General features: G+C 36.3%; 1 protein-coding gene across 1 annotated transcript; it reads left to right on the plus strand.

The window, feature by feature from the left end:
• The first annotated feature begins 17827 nt into the window (after positions 1 to 17827).
• Positions 17828 to 20069, plus strand: LOC118437122. The gene is made up of 3 exons (XM_035855919.1): positions 17828 to 18260; positions 18758 to 19087; positions 19624 to 20069. The coding sequence occupies exons 1-3, from the start codon at positions 17828 to 17830 to the stop codon at positions 20067 to 20069; spliced, it is 1209 nt and encodes a 402-aa protein (XP_035711812.1).
• The last annotated feature ends 1505 nt before the right edge of the window (positions 20070 to 21574 follow it).

Below are 21574 nucleotides of genomic sequence, written 5' to 3' on the forward strand. Positions count from 1 at the left end.
ATACACTCGATTCGACCAAATTGAGATCGGTACCGAAATGAAGGCACATTTCTGTATATTCTTTATTACCATGGTGGTAGTAGATGGCTACCACTGGGACGACGGACTTGCAGACTCAGGCATAATGAAGATCCGATTTGAAATACAGTAATCACCTAATCTAACAAATTAAAAATTTTATGCAGAAATGCTATTTTTTAAATGGTATATTTAGAATCTGTCTCCGTTAAAATTAACAAAATCCGGAAAAATCTGAATTTCCATGTCTTAAATTGTTTCACAAATGTATGTAAATGTTGTATATTCATTTTAGTGACGCCCCGGACACTGATACATTGAGCAAACCAGGTAATGTTCTACAAATTTTGGAAATACATGTGAAGCTCACTCTAAATGAAAATGAGTAAAATTTACTCAAGGTTGAGTAAAAAAGAGGATCACACAACCAAAGAGTAAAATTTATTCAACTGTTGTGCAAAATTTGTCCAAAGATTAGTCAAATTTGCGCAACGTTGGGTTTGGGTAAATTTTACCTTTTGGTTGATTAATCCTCTTTGTTACTCAACCTTGAGTAAATTTTACTCATTTTCATTTAGACTGCTCTATTTTTTCGATCCGGCCTGGAGTATTTTATGATCTCACAAAGACGGTCCGGGTCGAGGTCTTGACCCGCCCAATTGGAAGTAGTTGTGATTTCAAACCGCAGCAATACTCCAACCAAACAAACACGATACGATGCAAAATAAAGGGTGTTGATTTAATTCGTAGCGAAACTTTTGTGGATAAATTATCAGAATTAGCACAAAGGGGAAAGAAACGAGTTAAGGGTACACTCTAAAGAAAGTTGTAGAAAATTTCTACAAGGTTGTGTAAAATTTTGTCCAAGGTTGGGTAAAAAAGAGGATGACACAACCGTTGGTTAAATTTTACTCAACTTGGTTGAGTAATTTTTGCTCAGCAAGTTGTGGAATTTTTACTCAACCAGTTGTGGAATTTTTACTCAACTGAATGATTAAAATTTACTCTTTAGGTTGATCAAAGTTTACCTCTTATGCTGATTAAAATACAATTTTTAGTTTTAAAAAATCGAGCTCTTTATTTATTAGAATGTATACTCATACATTTTACAAATTCTGCATTAATAAAACCATTAATTTTTAAGATACTTGGATATATTACTTACGCCAATACTAAATACATATAAAACTTAAATTTTGAGACATAATCTGCAAAAACTCTGACTATTAATCTACTAATCTCTCCAGCCGCCGTCCTTATTTTAAATATGTCACCAATTGATGGAATTATTTCAGCAAAGGTTGATCCAGCGGACTTGTCCAGCCACTTTAAAAATCCCATTTTTTATATCGTTTTCTGTAAAAAAATAAGCACAAATAAATATTTTAGTTTAAAACTATTAGCATATTATTAAATGTGAAAAAACTAAATCAAAACGCCTTACCTTTGCACTTAAATTGCAGTATATTGAACTTGGTCGGCAATTTAAAGAATTCCAATCGTTGGGTAATTTTTAGTAAATTTCAAGAAAGAGAGTAAATTTACTGATCTTTCGTATGTGACTCGAGTTACCAACTGGTGGCATGACGTGGCTAATGGCGACACCAAGTGGACAGAGTAGGTTTACTCAAATGTTGAGTAAAAATTTATCAACTCTTTGGCATTTTTCACCCAACATTGATTAGTTTTATACTTAATCAGCAAAAAAGTCAAATTTTGCTCAAGGTTGGCTAAAACCTGCTTTACTCAACTTTGTTGTGTAAATTTTACTCTCATGAAGGTTAAACGTTGTACAAAATTTGACCAACTTCATTTTACTCAACTAGTTTTACTCAACTTTATTTAGAGTGTAAACTAATCAGAAACGCATCTATAACACAAAAATTTTTGAGGTATAGGTTTTCAAATATATATTTACCGGAGAAATCGGGACCAATTAAATCAACACCTTTTATATAATACTACACCCTACACAATTTTGAGACAAATCGTCACTATATCCGTTGCGGTAATACAGTTTCATGTTTTGGGGTAATGATTACGGAAAACGTTTTATCACCAAGGGGAAATATATAAGTTAAAAACTCGTGAAACAAACGCGTGACGTCGTAATCTAAAAAGGTAATACTTTCAAGTAAAAAATCATATGGTCAAATAAAAATGTTTAATTTTTTTAATCATGACGTCACCTGTGATTTATTCACGAGTTTTCTATTACTTATTACCCCTTTGGTCATAAAATGTCTACTAAATCGTGACCCAAAAATAGAGCACTATACTGCCTTCGTCGGGTGACGATTTGTCTCCAAATTATTTAAAGTGTACATGTAGACAAATCGGGTAAATTAATAAGATAGCATCATTTCATTGATCCAATCAGATCTCTACCTGAAGGTGAAAGCTATTAGAAATCATGGGTATGGCCGCCATTATGGATACACCCGAACCACCAGCCACGTGCTCGACTCGTATAATCCCGCCTTCCCCGACGTATACACCTACCACTACGAAAAAAATGACGTGAGCATTATGTAAATTAATCGAGAGGGGGAGGGGGCATGTAATCTATCAGTAAATCCTTCCCAGATAAACCCATTGTAGTAAAAAATGTTAAAGCAACTTGGATATATGTCTCCTACCCAGGGTTCAGCAAACCCCAAGGTTTTTCTCGAAACCGCCAAAACCGGTGGGTTGTTCCGGGGTTATAGTGTTTGGGGGTTTCTGGGGTTCTGAGAATTTTTGTGGGTTTTTGGGTTTTTTTGGGTTATTGGGTTTTTGTCGGTTTTTGAGTTTTTGTCGGTTTTTGAGTTTTTGTCGGTTTTCGTGGGGTTTTGTAGATTTTTGGGGCGGGCTGGAACTAAATTCCTAGAATTACGTATTAAGGTAGAGTAAATCTAATGAAATATTCTAAGTCAGCAGTAAATAAAGTAATTCAGTATTAAGTCAAAAGTGCATGTTTAACATTTGAACCAAACTAGAAAACACGTAACGATACTTGGAAATTTAAGTTGCACACGTGACAAGTTGCAACTTATAATGATTTCCAACTCTTTTTCTACTTCCAGCAATTAGACTTTACCGTGTACGAGAAGGAACCTGCCATAATGAGTGATAAGGTTATTATCTTACATACTTACTTTAGAAGCCAGATCTTAAATTGTCTAGCAATTGGGATATTCAGCCAGGATTATTTTTTTACCATCTTAGTTTGAAAGAGCAACTCCTTACGAACAACATTTATTTCTCGACTTGCGCAGATGTGCAAAATTCAGTGAGTAATTGGCGCCGAAAGTTAGGCTCGGTTTTCAAGCCAAACCAATATTTTCACAAACGAATCGATCGTTCTCACGAACTTGCGGCAAAAATTTGATGCAAGTCAACTACGTGCATGTTGATTCTAAAGAGTTGCTCTTTCAAACTGACGATGAGATGGTACAAGAAATAATTTAGATTGAACATGGTTTGCGCCCCCATTTTAAGTTAAAAAACTATGGATTTGATCGAAAAAAGTTGGAATTTTTAATACTTAAAGGGTGTTGATCTAATTCGCCCCGGTGATGTTTTTTTAGGCTCCAACCAGGGTTACAAGTGATATATATCACTGAGTGAGATTTAGTGAGATTTAATGATATATATCACTCATCTCACTTGGGGCTGAGTGAGATATATGAGAAATAATGAGATAAACTTGTAGTTCATGACCCCGTCCGCTAGGTGGCGCTAGTGGATGGCTCATAAATCTCAGTAAATCTCATATTTCTCATGTCTCACTATTTCTCATTATATCTCAGTGAGATGAGATTTACGAGGGTGACATGAGATTTCTGCAACCCTGGCTCCAACCATACTTAAGTATACTTCTTGCACAAGTCCATATTTTTATTTGAAGTTTTTCCATGCGCAAAATGAGGATAAGTCCTAATCATGCGCATCATACCGTTCACCAGAAGAACCCAAGTTTTGATTTATTTACAGGTTTTCAAATATTTAAGAAAAATCGGGTCGAATTAAATCCCCACCCTTTAAGTACCAACTATTTCCACATTTCAATTTCATGATCGACAATTTGCCCATTTACACAGAAAATCCAATTTGAACTTATTTATACCAATGTTTTCAACCGATTTAGAAACTTGGCACTACAGAGATCGATACGCGCGAGTTGATTCTAGAAAAAAATAACCACGTCGTGGCCGAAATTAAAGACTCGAAGAGAAGAAAAATTCACAATGAACAAAGAGTTGAGACCATGCTGCACGTCTACGCGTACATAAACAGTTCGTCAACGGACCACACCCTGAAATCGTACAGCGGCAAGGAAATCATTCTTAGCTCAACATGCAAGTGAGGAAGAGGAAAGTGATCTTCTAAAATTTGGATAATAAATGAATTTCTACTACATATCGTACAGTTAAACTCTGAAACATAATGCTACCCGACATATCTACCTGTTCAAAATAAATTTACCTATTCGGTCTATTAACATAGGTTCGGTAGGAATTGCAAATTCCATCATTCGTTTATTGCAAGTTCGAAAACGTCATTCACTCGTTGGCTTGTTTATACATATTTACAGTTCATGCATAAATTTGTTCATATCCTAAGTAATATTGGTAATTAATGTCAAATACTGAGGGTAGTCCACCTCCGTGAAAACGTTTTTGACCTTTAATATCTTTGGCGCTAGTGGAAATTTTGAATTGAAATTTTTACAATTTGTTCACCTTATGGTCAGCATTATGGGTGCAAAATTTCAATTCTCTAGTGTGAAAATCAGACCTTCAACTAACCCCACAGTAAAACAATGATGTTTTTTTTGGTTTCAGACATAAATTACCCGGTTAAAAGTCATGGAGCAGTTGCTGATAGGCTAGAAATGCCAGGAAATAGCAAATTGTGTGAGCCCATGTCTGTAGTACACAATGCAGTTTAAATTTTGATAAAAAATAGCTGGGTAGAGTTTCAAAGTAAAAGTTATAACAGCCTTCAATTTGTCAAAATTTCGCTAATTTTTCCCAAGTACCTCCATTACACGAAATTAAACATTTGTAGTCCAAAATCTGTTTGCATTACCATCAGTAATGTCTCCTCTAACTGCTAAAATAATAAACATGAAAAAATTTCAGCTATTGTGATTTATAAAATTCCATTTAACACAAAAACAAACTTTATTCACGCTTTTTTCGTACAAATCCACCTGGTATGAAATGAATTTTTTAAAAATTGGGAAATTTTGAGTTATTTATGAAAGCCACATAGATGCCAAAAATTTTCATACCACCCACATAAAATTCCACAAACAATTCACAATTCTAGAAGGTTTTAAAAATATTCTGAAACGTAAAATTTATGCAGTTTTGGGCAGTTTTAGAACAGCACTAATTGAAATTTTGCACCCATAATGCTGACTATAAGGTGAACAAATTGTAAAAATTTCAATTCAAAATTTCTACTAGCACCAAAGATATTAAAGGTCAAAAACGTTTTCACGGATGTGGACTACCCTCAGTACTTAATGCGCTGCATTTATATCACAGTTTTCTCGATTTAATTTTCCATTTTTTAACCCATAGAAGCTTTTGCGCATGACTAACTGACAAATTTTTCTATTTTCCGGTCTCTCCGTTACTTTACATAATTTCTGTTATATGGACACATAACTACCTTTTACGTAATGATAATTAATTTCACATAAATATCAATTATGTAAAACCATTAATATACACATACGTACATACATATATGCGCCGCATAATTGCCTAATCCAAATGTTGGAAAATTGCTACTGAAGAATACAATTTTATGTATTTCCTGCCCTCCAAGGTGAAAAGAAACGAAGAGGGGATTGCAAGTCACGCGTAAGAATTTATTTAATTATTCATTGTATGTATATTTTTCCGAACAATGACAGGATATGTACGTCCAACTATGTATGTACGAAAGCACTTGCGTTCATATATATGTAACTACACAAGTAACCCGACAAACATATGGATGGCCAAAACTATTTAAACTGGTCGGCCCAAAACTAATGTCGTGTCAATTTGGTAAGGACAGTTTGATACAAATTGGTAGACAGTTGGGTATGATAAATTTGGTACATGTATAAATAAAGTTGATTACCTGAAAAATTTGTTTTCATTTTCCCCCCTTTTCCCAAACCATTTTCAATAATTTCCCCATTGATAAATTTGCCATTGTAGCGACCGATTTATATCAACCACCCTGTACATTTTCTACCAAATCGTCTGAAAACAAATACTCGGCCATGTCACCAGATGGTTTGTTGGGATTCATTTGCAACACAAATGCAAATATTTGGCGGATGTGAATCCTATAAAATTTTACAGTTCAATTCCAATCATAGACTCGACTGGTTTCTACTTCGGATTGGAGGTTTCAAATTGTACATAACTGGTAACGAAATGAGGGTATACTTTCTTGTATTTGTTGTTTACTACGCTGCTTATTTCTGGCTCCAGAAGTGAAGAACCGGCACCAAATGGCACGATGAAGATCCGATTTGAAATAAAGTAATAATAAATATGTATAATTTACATAATATCGTATTGCCTAAATGTAGGTTTTTAAAACTCTGTAGGAAATAAATTGCTAAATTTCGTAAATTTCCAGGTGATAAATTGTTTCTGACCGTAAGTTAATGTTTTTTTCTTGCTGCATTTATTTTAGTAACGCCCCGCCAACTGATTGGCTCAGCGAAGCAGGTAACCTTGTCGGGATTTACCCTTTTTCATAATTAATTTGGGAGAGACTAACACAGCAGAGCATTTTTTCAAGCTACACCCGGATTTTCTAGGAACCTAGATCAAAGAAATGAAGCCAAAACTTATAAGTCACGTGACGCTTTCTTTCCGCTGCACGGCCCCTTTATAGAAAATTATTGGCGACAAAGTTCTATTTTTCCGTAAATTTTCTCTCACTTGTCCCCCATGGGGTGAAATCCTAGGCGGACGTGTGAACTCTGACCTACAACAATTCTGGTTAAAGGGGTCGTGTCACGTGACTCCTAATTTTTTAATATGACTCGCTACACAATCCTGGTGTAGTTTGAAAAGAGGTTCCATGGAAAGTAAAAATGCTGTGAAAGCCCGTGAAAGTTTACGCGTGAAATTTTACCCCGAAAAACCCCGAATACCACGACTACCCGCAAAACCCAAGTAAAACCCTAGGGTGCGGGTTTTCAATACCCAAACCCTGGGTTTTTCTTACCCAGGCCACCATTTCAATGCTATGAAGAATGGGGTGATGACGTTGAGGGTTTTATAGCCGATAAACAAGAGCAATACATGGCTTAATAGTCAAACCGGGGTAAACTAATTACATTAATCCATTCAGATCTTTACATAAGTGTGCAAGTTCGTGAATTTCGCAATTACAAATGGATTCTGGGATGCACCCGTACGACCAAACATGTCCCTGACGAGAACAATCCATTCTTCCCGGAAGTGTTCACCTACAATTACGGAATAAACGAGGTGAGCGTACAAGCAGGGTTTGGAAAACCCTGGGGTTTTTGTAGAAAAACCCAACCCCTGGGGTTTTTCCGGGGTTTTTGGGGTTTTTGTGGGTTTTTGGGTTTTTGTGGGTTTTTGTGGGTTTTTGTAGATTTTGGGGCAGGTTGAACCAGAATTCCTAAAATTATATATTAGAGATAAATTAATTTTATATACAATTTTAACATGCAATTTTAACCGTTATCATTGATTTGGACTGTTACATCGAAAATTTATGTTTTACATGTAAATCTGGATATATGCAATGATATTTGGAAATTCAAGTCGCAAATGAAGATTCTCAAAATTTCAAGATGAAGTAGAAAAGTTAATTAGCATTGATCTACGTTGTAGTTTAAGGGATTTTGTTTCAATCTACCTCAAAATCCTACAAAAACCCCGGAAAAACCCACAAAAACCCACAAAAACCCGCAAAAACCCCATTAAGCATTAGGGTTTTTCCGGAGATTTGATACCCCAAAAACCCACAAAAACCCCAAAAACCCCAACCCACAAAAACCCGGGGTAGCGAACCCTGCGTACAAGTTCCATGGGTGTCACAAAAATATAAGTCTACATAGTCGTAAGAAGAGTACGCAACCCCGATATTGAAACGTTTTTCCCGTCCAGCCCTATTTTTCCAACAAAACGTGGAAAAAAGTGGGAAAACCCGGAAACAATGGGCATGATTTACCGTCCCAAATGTATATTTTGGACGGTAAAAACATTTTTTCCTACCTGCCGTTGGAGGGAAAAACGAAACCTTGTATTGGCCCCGTTACCTTATCTGACCTTACCCCGTGACCTTTTGACCTTGTACGGTGTCGTTTCACCCCTTTGCTATATTTATTTTACAGCGATATGTTGGTGCAATTTATTTGTATGATTGTTTACACATTTTTTTCCACTCTAGCGCTTGTTCATCATCGTGTACGAGAAGGAACCTGCCTTAGTTCCGGATGAGGTTCTTTTCTTTCATACTTTTAACGGCCGATCATAAATTTAGTCATACGTTTAATCTATTTATGTATTATACTAATTTTTGCAAACACGACAGGAAATTGGCACCGCATACATTGATACGCGCAGTCTTTTGGATCGGGGCCAGGCCAGCCGTTACCTTACAGAGTCGAGGGCAAGAAAAATAGAAAAGGGAGCAAAAACAGTGATGGGTGTTTATAGACGTGACACATTACTGAAAGCCTACTCGGACCGAGATACTTATTATTATAACGACCCCTTCAAGTCGTACAAGGGCAAATAAATCATTCTCAGCTTGACCTGCAAGTGAGGAACCGTGAAATGTACAGATATTTAAAAATTTGAAAATCAACAGATTGAATAACAAATTTATTTGCACTAACCGGTTAATAAAAATTCATTCAATTGTCTAGAATTCATAATTAGAAAATTTCTATTACTGGTAAAATATATATTTTCTTGTTCAAACTCAATCACAATATTGTTAAGGTGAGTAATTCGAAATTCAATATGTAAGAATTAATGATTTTATTCGGTAATTAGGCAACCCTGTCAATAAATAAAGTTTACCATATTTCAACACCATTTTCTTAAAATATTTTCCATCCCAAAAAATGATATACTAGAATTATTCCAGTCTCAACATACTCTTTCTCTCCACTGATAACAGCGCAGACGTCGTATAACTCAAAATCCACCCGTAATACGTCAATTTTGTCGACTTCTTACAAACATACAGATTATACCCGTTAATCCCCCCGCACATCCGGAGAACCCTCGTCGCCCTTAACTTCCTCTTCAAATACTTCTTATCTGGACACCTCCCCCCCAAATATTTCCACTCAGCATACATTTTCGCACTATTTTCATACACGTCCACCAACATGGGCAACATGAAACTGATGAGCACCCCGTCTAGAAGGGAACCCGTCGGAAAGAAAGCGTAAAACGGCATGGGAACAATCTTGAACGTCTTCATTGCCATGAAATTAAGCGACACGGAGAGCGAGAACCCGAGAAACATTACGATCGAAATTCCCGGCGCGTTGAAATCTGCCGCGGTTTCAAGAATTATTTGAGCTGTGTAGTATCCCGCGAGATATTTGTCAATCGCACGTCGCCCCACGCCGAGCATGTTCACGTTGGTCGTTGCTTTGGAGAGGATTGAGATGATGGTAAGGTTTAAGTGGGCGTCGAGCGTGGTACAGATGGCGATGCAGGAAAATAGGCGGTTTCCTGCGAGAAGAGGGAAAATTACGGAGAGGCGAAGAGCCCAGAAAATGGTGATGACTAATGGTGATGTGGTCAGGTGAGCGGGAAGGAGGTACTGGAAGGTTTTGGTGAAGGGGTCCATTCCGAAGTAGACGATGAAAGGGTACATGAAATAAGGATAGATGGCGAACATGGCTACGATTAGGTTTAGCGTGATTCCCAGTAGTTCGAAACGAGGAGGAGATTCGGAGCGAAAGGTGCGACTAGATCCTGCGAAACAAAGAGCAGTGTAAAAATATGTTTAAGGAATTCAAGTAGGCCTTGGTAATATATTGATAGAAATCTTGATATGCAACATATTACAAATGAAAGTTTTTACATTAAATTTTCACTCAAAAACTAAATTTATCATTTGCATATTTATATAGGAAACTTAGCGTGAGCCTAAGAATTTGGCGTAACATCTCTTAAATCGCACTCTCCCCAATGTAAAATCCATAAATTCTTTAAATTTTTACAACACTGCAAACCTATGAAAGCAAAATTTTACTCCTAGAAAAATTGGATTACAATTTTTTTGTAAATTTAATGCATCTTATAATTTATTAAAATTTTGTAATTTTACAAAACTAGACAATAATCTTATTCAAAAAGCACAACATAAATCCTCACCAAGTTTCCTTAAGTGGACCACGCTACAGTTGAACGCATGTGCAAAACATTCCGAATAAAGGAAAAGCACCATTTCCAATAAAATTGCAAACGTCGCCAAACACAGAAACACTGCGGTTAAGAGAAGGTCGGATAATTCGATGTGCTTAACGTATCCAAATAATCGACACGACAGGAGAAGAATGCAGGTAAAAAAGACGATCATCGCGCCAAAGAAGGATATCGCCCATGGAATAAGTTTCCTGGAAATTTTGTTGTACACCAATTTCTCCGATTTTCTGTCCCACTCGAGCGGACAGGTGTACAAGTAGGAGTACGAGGTAGCAAAATTGTCCAAGGATTTCCACATGAGCGGAGTCACCACCATTTTTTAGTTTTTTTGTCAGGATTATTTTTCTCAAAAATTATAAAACTCAAAATTTTATGTTTCTCCGTCGTTTAACATTAATATCCAGTTTCTTAATTTCAATTAAAACTCTCCATGCCAAACGATCCTTATCTTATCACCAATTTTTGATTAAGTTTTTATTTTCAGAAAAATCCTCATCTCACGTTTAAGATTTAAAGACTTCTTCATTTCCAACAAGTTTTTGTTCCCCGGAGAATTTTTCTCTAGAATCGGAGAGCTTAATGTTTAATCTGGCTCGTCAAATTTTAATGTCCAGTCTTTAATGCTATTTAAGTTTTAAGCTATTTACCTCTCCCACCATCCTTATGCATGTAAATTTTATGCGATGAATTATTTACTAGTTTCACCAGCTTTCTTCCAACCGGTTTTTGCAAAGTTTTTGTTGAAGGGGATACTATGGAATGATTTTTATTCAGAATGACTACATAGATGGAACAATACATAGCATGACTTATTGAATAATATGATTGACCATCACGAAGCCACTTTTATTAACAAAATATCGACTTTAAGATAAAGAAGAATATTTAAATTTAGCCTTCGAACCGACAATATTAAGGGTATGGGATTAAAACCTAAGATATAGGATCTCCTCTAATTTGATTATTATTTAGATGTGCATCCAAAGACGCAATTGTTTTTCGTAATCTCGGATTTCATAATCTCATCTAATATGTTTCCCAAAAAATTCATTGGCGTTTTTTTGTTGGATGAAGCGAATTTTGATACAATGTTCCGACTCAAATGACAGATTCTCAATTGGATTAAAGTCCGTTGACTGCATATACGAATCCATGACCTTGATGTTTTTGTGCCTTTATTGTCAATTGGTGACGACCTTTGCTTTACGTTTGGGATTTCCATCTTGCTGAAGGGTACATAAACTCAATTTACCCTTACCCTCGCCGGACTACAATGTGCGAAATTGTGGTCGTTTGTGGCCGGATCGGGAAGATTATTCTCCCGAATTTGCAGATAACATTCCTCATTCATGGTCATTGCGATGTGGACAAATTTTCCCACCCCCCAGCCGCTAAGGAACCCTCCACTATTCCAAATCCTGAACATGCAATCCAGGTTACGTCTCATGATTTGTGCGTTCGAGTTATTTTCTTGAGCTTAACTCTTCCGTAGCTGACCGTCATTCTGGATTTAGTTGACTTGACCTACTATAAAATTTAATCTCTAAAGGGTAAAGTTTTCATGAAAAGCAAAGCATTTTTCATTTACGAAGAAGACCCTGTCACTTATTAGTTATCCAGTTCTCCTCATACTTTTAGTATCCACGGATAACAACGCAGAAATCGTGTAACTCAAAATCCACCCGTAATACGTCAACTTTGTCGACTTTTTACAAACGTAAAAATTATACCCATTAATCCCCCCATAAATCCGGACGACTCTGGTCGCTCTCAATTTTCTCTTCAAATACTTTTTGTCTGGACACCTTCCCGCCAAATGCTTCCACTTGGCATACATCTCCCCACTATTTTCATACACGTCCACCAACATGGGCAACATGAAACTGATAAGCACCCCGGTTAGAAGAGATCCAGTCGGGAAAAAGGCGTAAAACGGCATGGGGACGATCCCGTACGTTTTCATCGTCATAAAATTGAGCGACACGGAGAACCAGAACCCGAGAAACATTACGATCGAGATTCCCGGATACACGAAGTCCGCCCCGATTTCAAGAATTATTTGACCCGTGTAATAACCCTCGAGGTATTTGTCAATAGCGCGTCGCCCGACGCCCATCATGTTCACGTTGTTCGTCGAGCTGGCAAGAATTGAGAGGATGGTGAGGCCTAGGTGCGCGTCAAGCGTGGTTGTGATGGCGATACAGGAAAATAGACGGTTTCCTGCGAGGAGTGGGAAAATTGCGGAGAGGCGAAGAGCCATAAAAATGAAGGAAATCAGTGGAGACGTCGTTATGTTGTGGGGGAGGAGATAGTAGAAAATTTGGGTGAAAGGGTCCAGCCTAAAGTAAACGATGAAGGGGTACATAAAATAGGGATAGATGGCGAACATGGCCACGATGACGTTAAGGGTGATTCCTAACGGGTCAAAGCGAAGGTGAGATTCGCCCGCCTGAAAGATACGATTAGATCCTGCAAAAGAAACAATACATTCTTAAAATATGTAATCTCCTCAAAATACTAAAAATGTTAATTATATCTACAACTGCATTGCAAATATTGAACTTGAGCAAAGATCTACACATATGTAACTGTATGAGTGAAAGTAGACAAAAAATTGCACTTAGGAAAGTATGATATGATGATATTTACTAATTTATTCTAACTGGTATGGTAAAATACATACCTATATTAATAGAAAAGAGGCTAATAAATTTGAGAGTTAAGGTGTCCATCTATGATGATCCATCAATCATTCATGTCTAGATGTTAGATAAATACCACTGTACCGGATTTTAAAAAAAATGTGACCGTAACTTGTAGCCAGTTATGCACCCTGAATAAATTTTTATCCAGAGTGCACTATTTTTAATGGTGTATTAAAAAAATATGTCGCTAATTATATACCAAATTCTTACCAAGTTTCTTTACGTGGACGACACAACAGTTGAAGGAATGTGCAAAACATTCAGAAAATAAGAGAAGCACTATTTCCAACAAAAGTCCAAATGTGGCCAAACACAGAAATACTGCGGTCAAAAGGAGGTCAGATAACTCGACGTGTTTCACGACTCCAAATAATCGACACGACAGGAGAACACTGCATGCAATAAAGACGATCAGCGCGCTAAAGACGGCTCCCGCCCAGGGAATAAGTTTCCTGGAAAATTTGTTGTACACCAATTTCCCAGATTTTCTGTCCCACTCGAGCGGACAGGTGTACAGGTAGGAGTACGAAGTGGCAAAATTATCTAAAGATTTCCACATGAGCGGAGTCGCCACCATGTTTAAAGTTTAAGTTTTCTTTCTTTGGCAAATTTCTCTCAGAAATTTGAGCATTAAAATTTTCGTCATCTTCAAGTTTCAATTATTTCTCACAAGTTTTCAACAGTTTTTTGACAAATTTATCTCAGAAATTTAAGACTTTTGTAACTTTGTTTAACTTTGACACGCAGAGTAACCGCAATTTCGTGTTGAAGTTTGAAACAAGTTTTTGTTCCCAGGCAGATCTTTCTCGGAAATTTAAAACGTTTATTTGATTTAAACGGTTAAAACCAGTTTTTGGTCAAATTTTCAACGGGTTTTTGCTCACGGGACAATTTTTCTCAGAAATGTAAGACCTTCGTGCATTCCTACATAAGTAAATACGTAGCTTACTGTAGCTTCGATATCTACTTTTTTTACTGGTAGTTAAAGTTCTCTCCATTCCAGACCATCCTTATCCATGTAAAATTTATGCAATTAATATTTCATGTTACGGCCAGTGTTCATCAAGCCGGTTTTTACGAAACTTTTGTTTAAGGACAGAAAGCACAGAATGATTTTTATTAGAGTACGATTAGGCTGTACAAGACACTGCGATAAGGACAGGAATGGCTCAATAATATCATAAATTATTGATCGTCACGAATCCACTTTTATTACCATACATACATAATATCGACTTTTAGATAAGTAAGAATATTTAAATTTAGCAGCCAACAATATTAAAAGATATTTATGTAAATCTAACGGTAAGATGTGTAATCTTTTATAATTTGATTATTTCTTAAATTTTTAAAGGGTGTTAATAAAGTCCGATCCCATGCATTTTTTGGAGCGTGGTTGTTACAAATTCAGCTGGAACTTTTGAACCAGTGAAGTTATTTATTTCAAATTTTTACCATGGGAGGAACAACTAAACGTGTAAGTCATGAGCATCTTAGAGTTGAGATACAAACATTGCATCAGCAGGGGCTTAAACCTACAGAAATTGTGCAAAAATTGGGCTGCAGCCGCAGAACTGTTTGGAAATGGAAGAATAAAAATTTTGTCCACGACAAAAAGCGACCAGGGCGACCCAGAAAGGTGTCACCTACCACAAAAAGAATGATTAAAAACAGACTTTGCAAGAAAACCGGTAGTTCATTACGTAATTGAGCAAGGGAGTTAAATGACTCAAAACGCTATAAAGAGAAGAAGAAGCAAATTAACTGTGTGACCGTGCAAAAATTTGTGAAAACTACGAAGTGGGGTCACACAGCTTACAAACTAACCAAAAAAACCTCTCATGTCACAAAAATATATCGATGACCGTCTGAAATTTGAAGAACTCCTTCAGAAAAGTGCCCATTTGAGTGAAAAAAGACTTGGTGAAGAATTGCGCAGTCACATCCTTTGGACTGACGAATCTATTATTGAACTATATCCAAAATTGAACCAACAAAATGTTCGTTACAGGACAGAAAACAAATCGGATGTACCATCAAGAGCGATCCCAAAATTCGGGCTTAAAGTTATGGTAGCGGGTGGATTTTGTGCACGTTGCGTGACCCCTCTACATATCATACCAAAAGGCAAATCAGTCAATGCAAAGCATTATATGGAAAAAATATTACCTATCTATTTCGATAGCATGGGGAACAAGGAAATATTTCCGAATGAAAGAAAAATAGTTTTCATGCAGGATGGTGCTATAGCCCATACAGCAAAAGCGAGTTTGAGTCTCATCAAGACGCAAGTTTCAACGGTCTGGAGCAAGGGGGTGTGGGCCGCTAACGGCCCAGATTTGAATCCCCTGAAGAACCATAGGTCCATACTTAAGGAAAATGTATACAAAGAGCCACAACCCCGGACGAGGGAAGAGCTAGTAAAAAAAAGTTCAAGATGTATGGAATTCGATTTCCAGAGGCACATTGGAAAAATTAGCACAGAGCCTTAAACAAAGAGTTGAGGGCATGGTTAAAGTAAATGGTAACAAGACCAAATACTAAGGTAAATATGTCGAACATTTTTTGTAAGTATCACGGGTAGTTTTTTTTTATACTAGCCTTCACTTTTTTACAGGAAAAATGGGATCGGACTTTATTAACACCCTGTATAAATAGAATTTAGGCCACATTTTTTTCATGCATAATCCCGAATTTCATAATCGCATTAAATACTTGGGAAAGAAACATGGCAAAGTTACGAAGATAAAATAGCTCAGCGACGTCCATCTATTCATGAAGTTGACGTGAATATGTACCAGCACCTGTACATACATACACCCTGTATGTATATACGTTTAAAGGTCTCGCTACAATGAAAACTTTTTTAAAGTAAGAAACCCCTAAAAATGTCAATTATCTAGTAACGAGTACTTGAGATTGAGACTTTTATTATTTATTATCACAATTGATGGAACAATGCTGACAAAATTCTTAAAATTTTGAATTTCAGAGACAAAATTTCGGAAACTAAAGGCGATTTGTGAATTATATGCGTTTAAAATAATTTTCAATTTCTAGCGAGACATTTACACAAACCACCATGTATATATGTATGTTATACGTGTTAACAGCATAACGAACGATGGGGATTATACATACGTATTTATATCTACGTAAAATGTTTAAATGTGTAAATAAATCTTTAGAAAAATATCAGTCTAAAATTCGAAGAACTGTGTAACCGTGACAAATATATATATAAATAAAAATACAAATAAATACAAATATATATAAATACATTTCAAGCTTCTCTACCCACATTGGTCTCTTGCTGATGCTGCATATTTGTCGACTTGTCATACAATTAACTTCCAGCACAATGAAGCCCAAAACATTTCTTTATCTTAATCTGTTTTATCTGTACCGAGAAAATGACGCATTCGTGCGTATGTCCATACGTACATACATATACATAAATATATTTGTATACTCAGTTCACTTTGCGCTTATTTATGTTTCCTCGCGTATGTAAAGGGTATGTATGTACGGATGTATTGTACTGAAGGTCTTTCAGTTAAAGATGATAGATATTACCAGTAAAAACTAATTTTATTTATTACTAGCAACCCATGCAAAATAATGTTTAGATACATAAAATAAGATTTAATGCTGAGTATTTAAAAGCAAATACAATTCTGCGACTGGACAAATTACGGGGGTTTACTGTTTCATTATTTGTACCGAAATAAATAAGAAAATGTCTACTCGTTGGATAAGCGAAGTTCTCAAGGTTAAACCCTGGTAATTTTTACACTTGGTAAAACTATTTTGCATGCGTTTTCAAAAGATAAAAGGTGTTCACTTATTTGCAAAAATTAAGGATAACTTTTGCAAAGTGTGTAAAGTTTAAACCGTGAAAAACTTCTGAGCCAGTAGTTTAATTTTTTGAAATTCTGCATAACAAAATATGTATATATGCAACTCATTCATTTCAATTTTCATACCTACCAAAATCTAATTTAAGGTAAATAGGCTCTGACTTACAAAAGTACATTTGTACACAAATAAAACCTATTTTTACATAACAAGTCTTCGATTCAAAATCAAAAATCGGGTTTAAACGGTTTTACAAAATCGGAAGATCCTTCTTCACACTTCGAAATACAAAGCCTCCAGTAGCATAAATAGATTAGAAGTGAAAATAATTACACTTGATCTGCCAAAAAACTTAAAGCATTGACAAAATGCGTGCCCTACAAAAAAACATGATATGAACGACGGCCTAAATATTTATGTTTGTACATCTTGAAATCCTTAATCTCTTCCCAATTCTGATGAATTTTATGACGCATGAAAAATATCTAAACCAAGCTTGGAATCTGACTCATCAGATTCTAAATGTTACACTCACACACAAATTGTCACGCACAATTGATGTGCCTAAATACTAAATACACACTGGACAGGAAATCTGAGACACGAGTCCAGCCAAGGATTTTACTCTGGCCCGAACGAAATAATCGTCACTTCATTTCTACCCGTCTTCCGAGATCTGTCTCACATTTACATAAATATTCTTCCATTCTTACATATCCTCAAGTCAACTGAATATCAAGTCCAAATTTTCCCTCTCAATTACTTATCATGTCTTCTCACCCCCCAAAATCGTCCCCTTTCCTCACACGGTCAACGATGGTCACAATCTTCATCATCCTGCTCGTCTCCGTTGTGCAAAATTCTGGTGCAATTTCCTCCTCTACAATTCGAATCCAAGCAAAAACGGAGAAAGGTTCGGAAGAAAAATTCGTTGAATACGACCCCACGAAATGCAATCCTTCCATTCCGAACGCTCCAGACGGTCGATTCCGTTACATTCAGACGAATGGAAATTGTGCAAATGTGTATGAAGAAAAAAACTGTTCGGGATTTTTTGCCCGACTGGAATCAGCAGAAGTGGCGTTTTCAGTATTCTCGCCAGATACAAGTCTCTGGTGGGGGAATAATTTTGTGGAAACAACGTTCAAGGTCAAGTCCGTGGGGCCGTGTTGGGAGAAATGTGACGGGAGAAACTGGGATAATGTGGACTATGCAAATTACAACGTTACGGTGGGACTGGGTGATAAAGGTATGGAAAGATTTACTTGTTTAGTGCGACGCATATCTTTTAGGGTGCGTTAAAAATGCATTACTCCGCTGAGATTTTATTGCATAACTTAATAAATTTGAACTATTAAACTTTTTCAATTTGTTAATATTGTTAGTCTCATGTAAAACTAATTAAGTAGTTACGAGTATGTAATTTAGTAAGTATTTAATTTGCCAATATTTTTTTCGTCCAAATTTCTTAAGTGATTTTTAGGACTTCATAATTTGCCAAATCTTCATGTCCAATTATTTTTTTTTCCGGAATTTCGCAATTCATTTTCAAGACCTCGTAATTTTAAAAATTTGCTAATTTTCTTCATGCCCAAATTTGCCACTTTTTTTCTCGTCTAAATTTCCCAACTGCTTTTTAAGGCTTTGGAATTTCTAGAAATTTGCAAAAAATTTAACTTGAATTTCGAAACATTTTCAAATTACGTATGTACATATTTAGGGTTTAATTGATTGTCTTTTTTCAAGTCACTGGAAATCAGACCATGCTCGACGTTAGTTCGGACGCTTGTATTTCAATTCCGGTCCAAAGGGAAAATTTGGATTGGATTAAGATTTATGAAAATCAATCCTCCTGCATCGAGCTACACGACGAGGTGAACTGTTCCGGCAAATCGGTCATTCTACGACCCGGGTATCCTGACCTGCATCACTTGGCCGTCTGGACGCGGAAGGCGAAATCCATTTCAAGGTGTGGCGCCTTTTGCAACAAGTTGACCCCGGAGGTCAACCCAATTCCATTAGGAGACGAGCTGAGGGACAACATGGTCACTGTTTTTGACCATCCGGGCCTGTACGGTATGTGATTCGTAGTTAAGCAACTCGCGTAATTCTTGATAACATTATACATAAAATCCGTAAATTCTGTACACTTACATACATACAAAGTTTTACAAAATTTTGAAAATATTTCTAAAGAAAAATTAGGTCACAAGTTTTTTCAACTTATCCTTAATCAGATCAAGGACGTCTTTTTATCTTGTAAGACATGTAAACTCTGTAAACTTACAAACTTTAATGCATGGATCAAATCCAATTCCTGAAACATTTCATACAGGGAATAAGTTTGCCAAGTATATAATCGTGCTAAACAAAAACATGCCCGGTTGCTTGGTAAACTTGCGAAAAGGTTGGCAAAATTTACCAAATATTAGCACTTAATCTCTATGCAAATTATGTTGACTTGAGTACACCCAATAATTTCCAACTTTCCGATTCTGCATTTGGGTATATAACATATGCAAGAAAATAAAACTTTGTGGATATTAAAGTACATAATTCTTAAACTTGCGAATACAAGATCTTAAATTCCTTTTTTGCTACATGTGTCTCAGGTACTGCGATTAATCTCAACCTGACCGAAGGCTGTACCACCCTTGACCAGGATATTCCCCACTTTTCCATCCAAACTTATGGCCAATGTGTCGTCCTCTTCGACCACCCCCACTGCACCGACCGGCCGGGCTATTCGTACCAAACGGGCCGAAAAGAGGGGGAATACTACGTGCAAAAACAGGTAATGGGCATCTACCCCAAAGTCCTGCGATCCATTCGACTCTGTGGAGATGACGAAGAGGCAGAAATTTACCTAGTTTTCGGAGCCAATGTTTCCCAAGTGTTCGTCTGGAAAATGACCTCACTTGCCCTCTTCGTCGTCCTGGTGGTCGTGTTGGCCGGAGTGGTGTTTGTTTTCCTGTCCTGCAAGAGGGTGACAATCCGTGATGACTCACGTTACGAAGAACAGTCCAGTGTTACTTATGCGACTGAATCGCAATTTTAAATGATTTGCGAATTTTTTTTGCATAAAATAAATTATTTTTGATAGATAATTAACTTTCACTTCTTGTATGCACATAAATATATTTTTTGCCCTGGTTAAAGAGTTTAAATTCTAAATAATTTGCACAAAATTTTTATGAATTCTAGCCTGACTTCATAAGTGTGCATAAATAATGTACATACATAAATATATCTTTCTGTATTAGTTAAAAGGTTAACAATATTATGCAAATTCGTCCTATTTTACATATATTTATAAATATACTTATGCTAACTTTAAAAATGATGTTACCCATTGAAAAGTAAATTAACTCTGAGTTTAATATTATGTAAATACAAAGCGTTGGCTTGAGTAAAGTTTAGGTATTTCACTGACTAGAATAATTTAAAAAAAGACATTCATAACTCTCATTACATTTTTATAAATATTCCGAAAATAAAATTATTGGAAAATATGCATGTATCGAATTTTATATGCTTGTTCAATTGAATTTAAGTATGTTATGTAAATACATTCTTTGAAAAAATAATTTAAAAAATGTGATGTAAGTCATTTCATTGCAATTTTATTTATCACGAAGCCGCACCATTGCGAACGGTACACTTTTAAAGATATAGAATTGCCTTCTTAAAATGCAAATGCACCCTCAACTCTAATTAGAATAAATGAAAACCTTGAATTTGACCGACATCTCATAACTTTCTCCGGAAATAAATCAATGCAACCAACGCAATTATCTTCTTATATTATAAGCTGGAAATGTTTGTCTGCCACGGAAGTGAAAGTAATTTTCCGTGACGGAAGTAAAAGTGAAGAAAGTTTTACTTCCTTGCCAATAGACGTTTCCAGCCAATAATATAGACACATACATATAATTTAAAAAATAATTCGGTGTAATTATGAACAAGCTCACTAAATTCTCACTAAAATAAATGAAGCCCATCGACCGGCGGGAGACGGGCTTATTCGCTAGTGTTTAATAAATTAAACAAAAACAAGGGTGCATCCATATATTACGTCATCAAAGAAGTGGGTGAGTGGATTTGGCCTTATTTTATTACTCGCGTTAAGCTTAGCACTAGGACATATAGAAGGGATCAGTGCGTATTCTAAAAAAAAAAACTTTCTGATGACATAATACATGAACGTCCCCCAACGCGGCTTTAAAATATTAACTTTTCGAGAAACGAATATTTATTACATTTTAAACATTTCAATGCAATTACTTGCCAGAAAAATAGAGAAAAAATGCTTTATTTCTTGCAAAAAGCGTCCATCCCGGTTATCTTGCACATCCCGGAATTGAACCCGTTCACCATGTCGGTCTTAATCTGGGCGCTCATCAGCGCCATCTTCTTGTCCGCGATGTCGCACTCGTTCTGATTCTTGGTGACGAGGCACATCGTCTGGTGCTGGATGTAGTGCGGAAGTTCGCGCTGGATCGTCCCCTTCTCCACGAATTTGTCATAAAAGTTAGAAACTTTTCGAAGGCTGGGTGGATTCGC

This window comes from Folsomia candida, unplaced genomic scaffold, assembly GCF_002217175.1.
Source record: "Folsomia candida strain VU population unplaced genomic scaffold, ASM221717v1 Fcan01_Sc012, whole genome shotgun sequence".
Taxonomy (NCBI): Eukaryota; Metazoa; Arthropoda; class Collembola; order Entomobryomorpha; family Isotomidae; genus Folsomia; species Folsomia candida.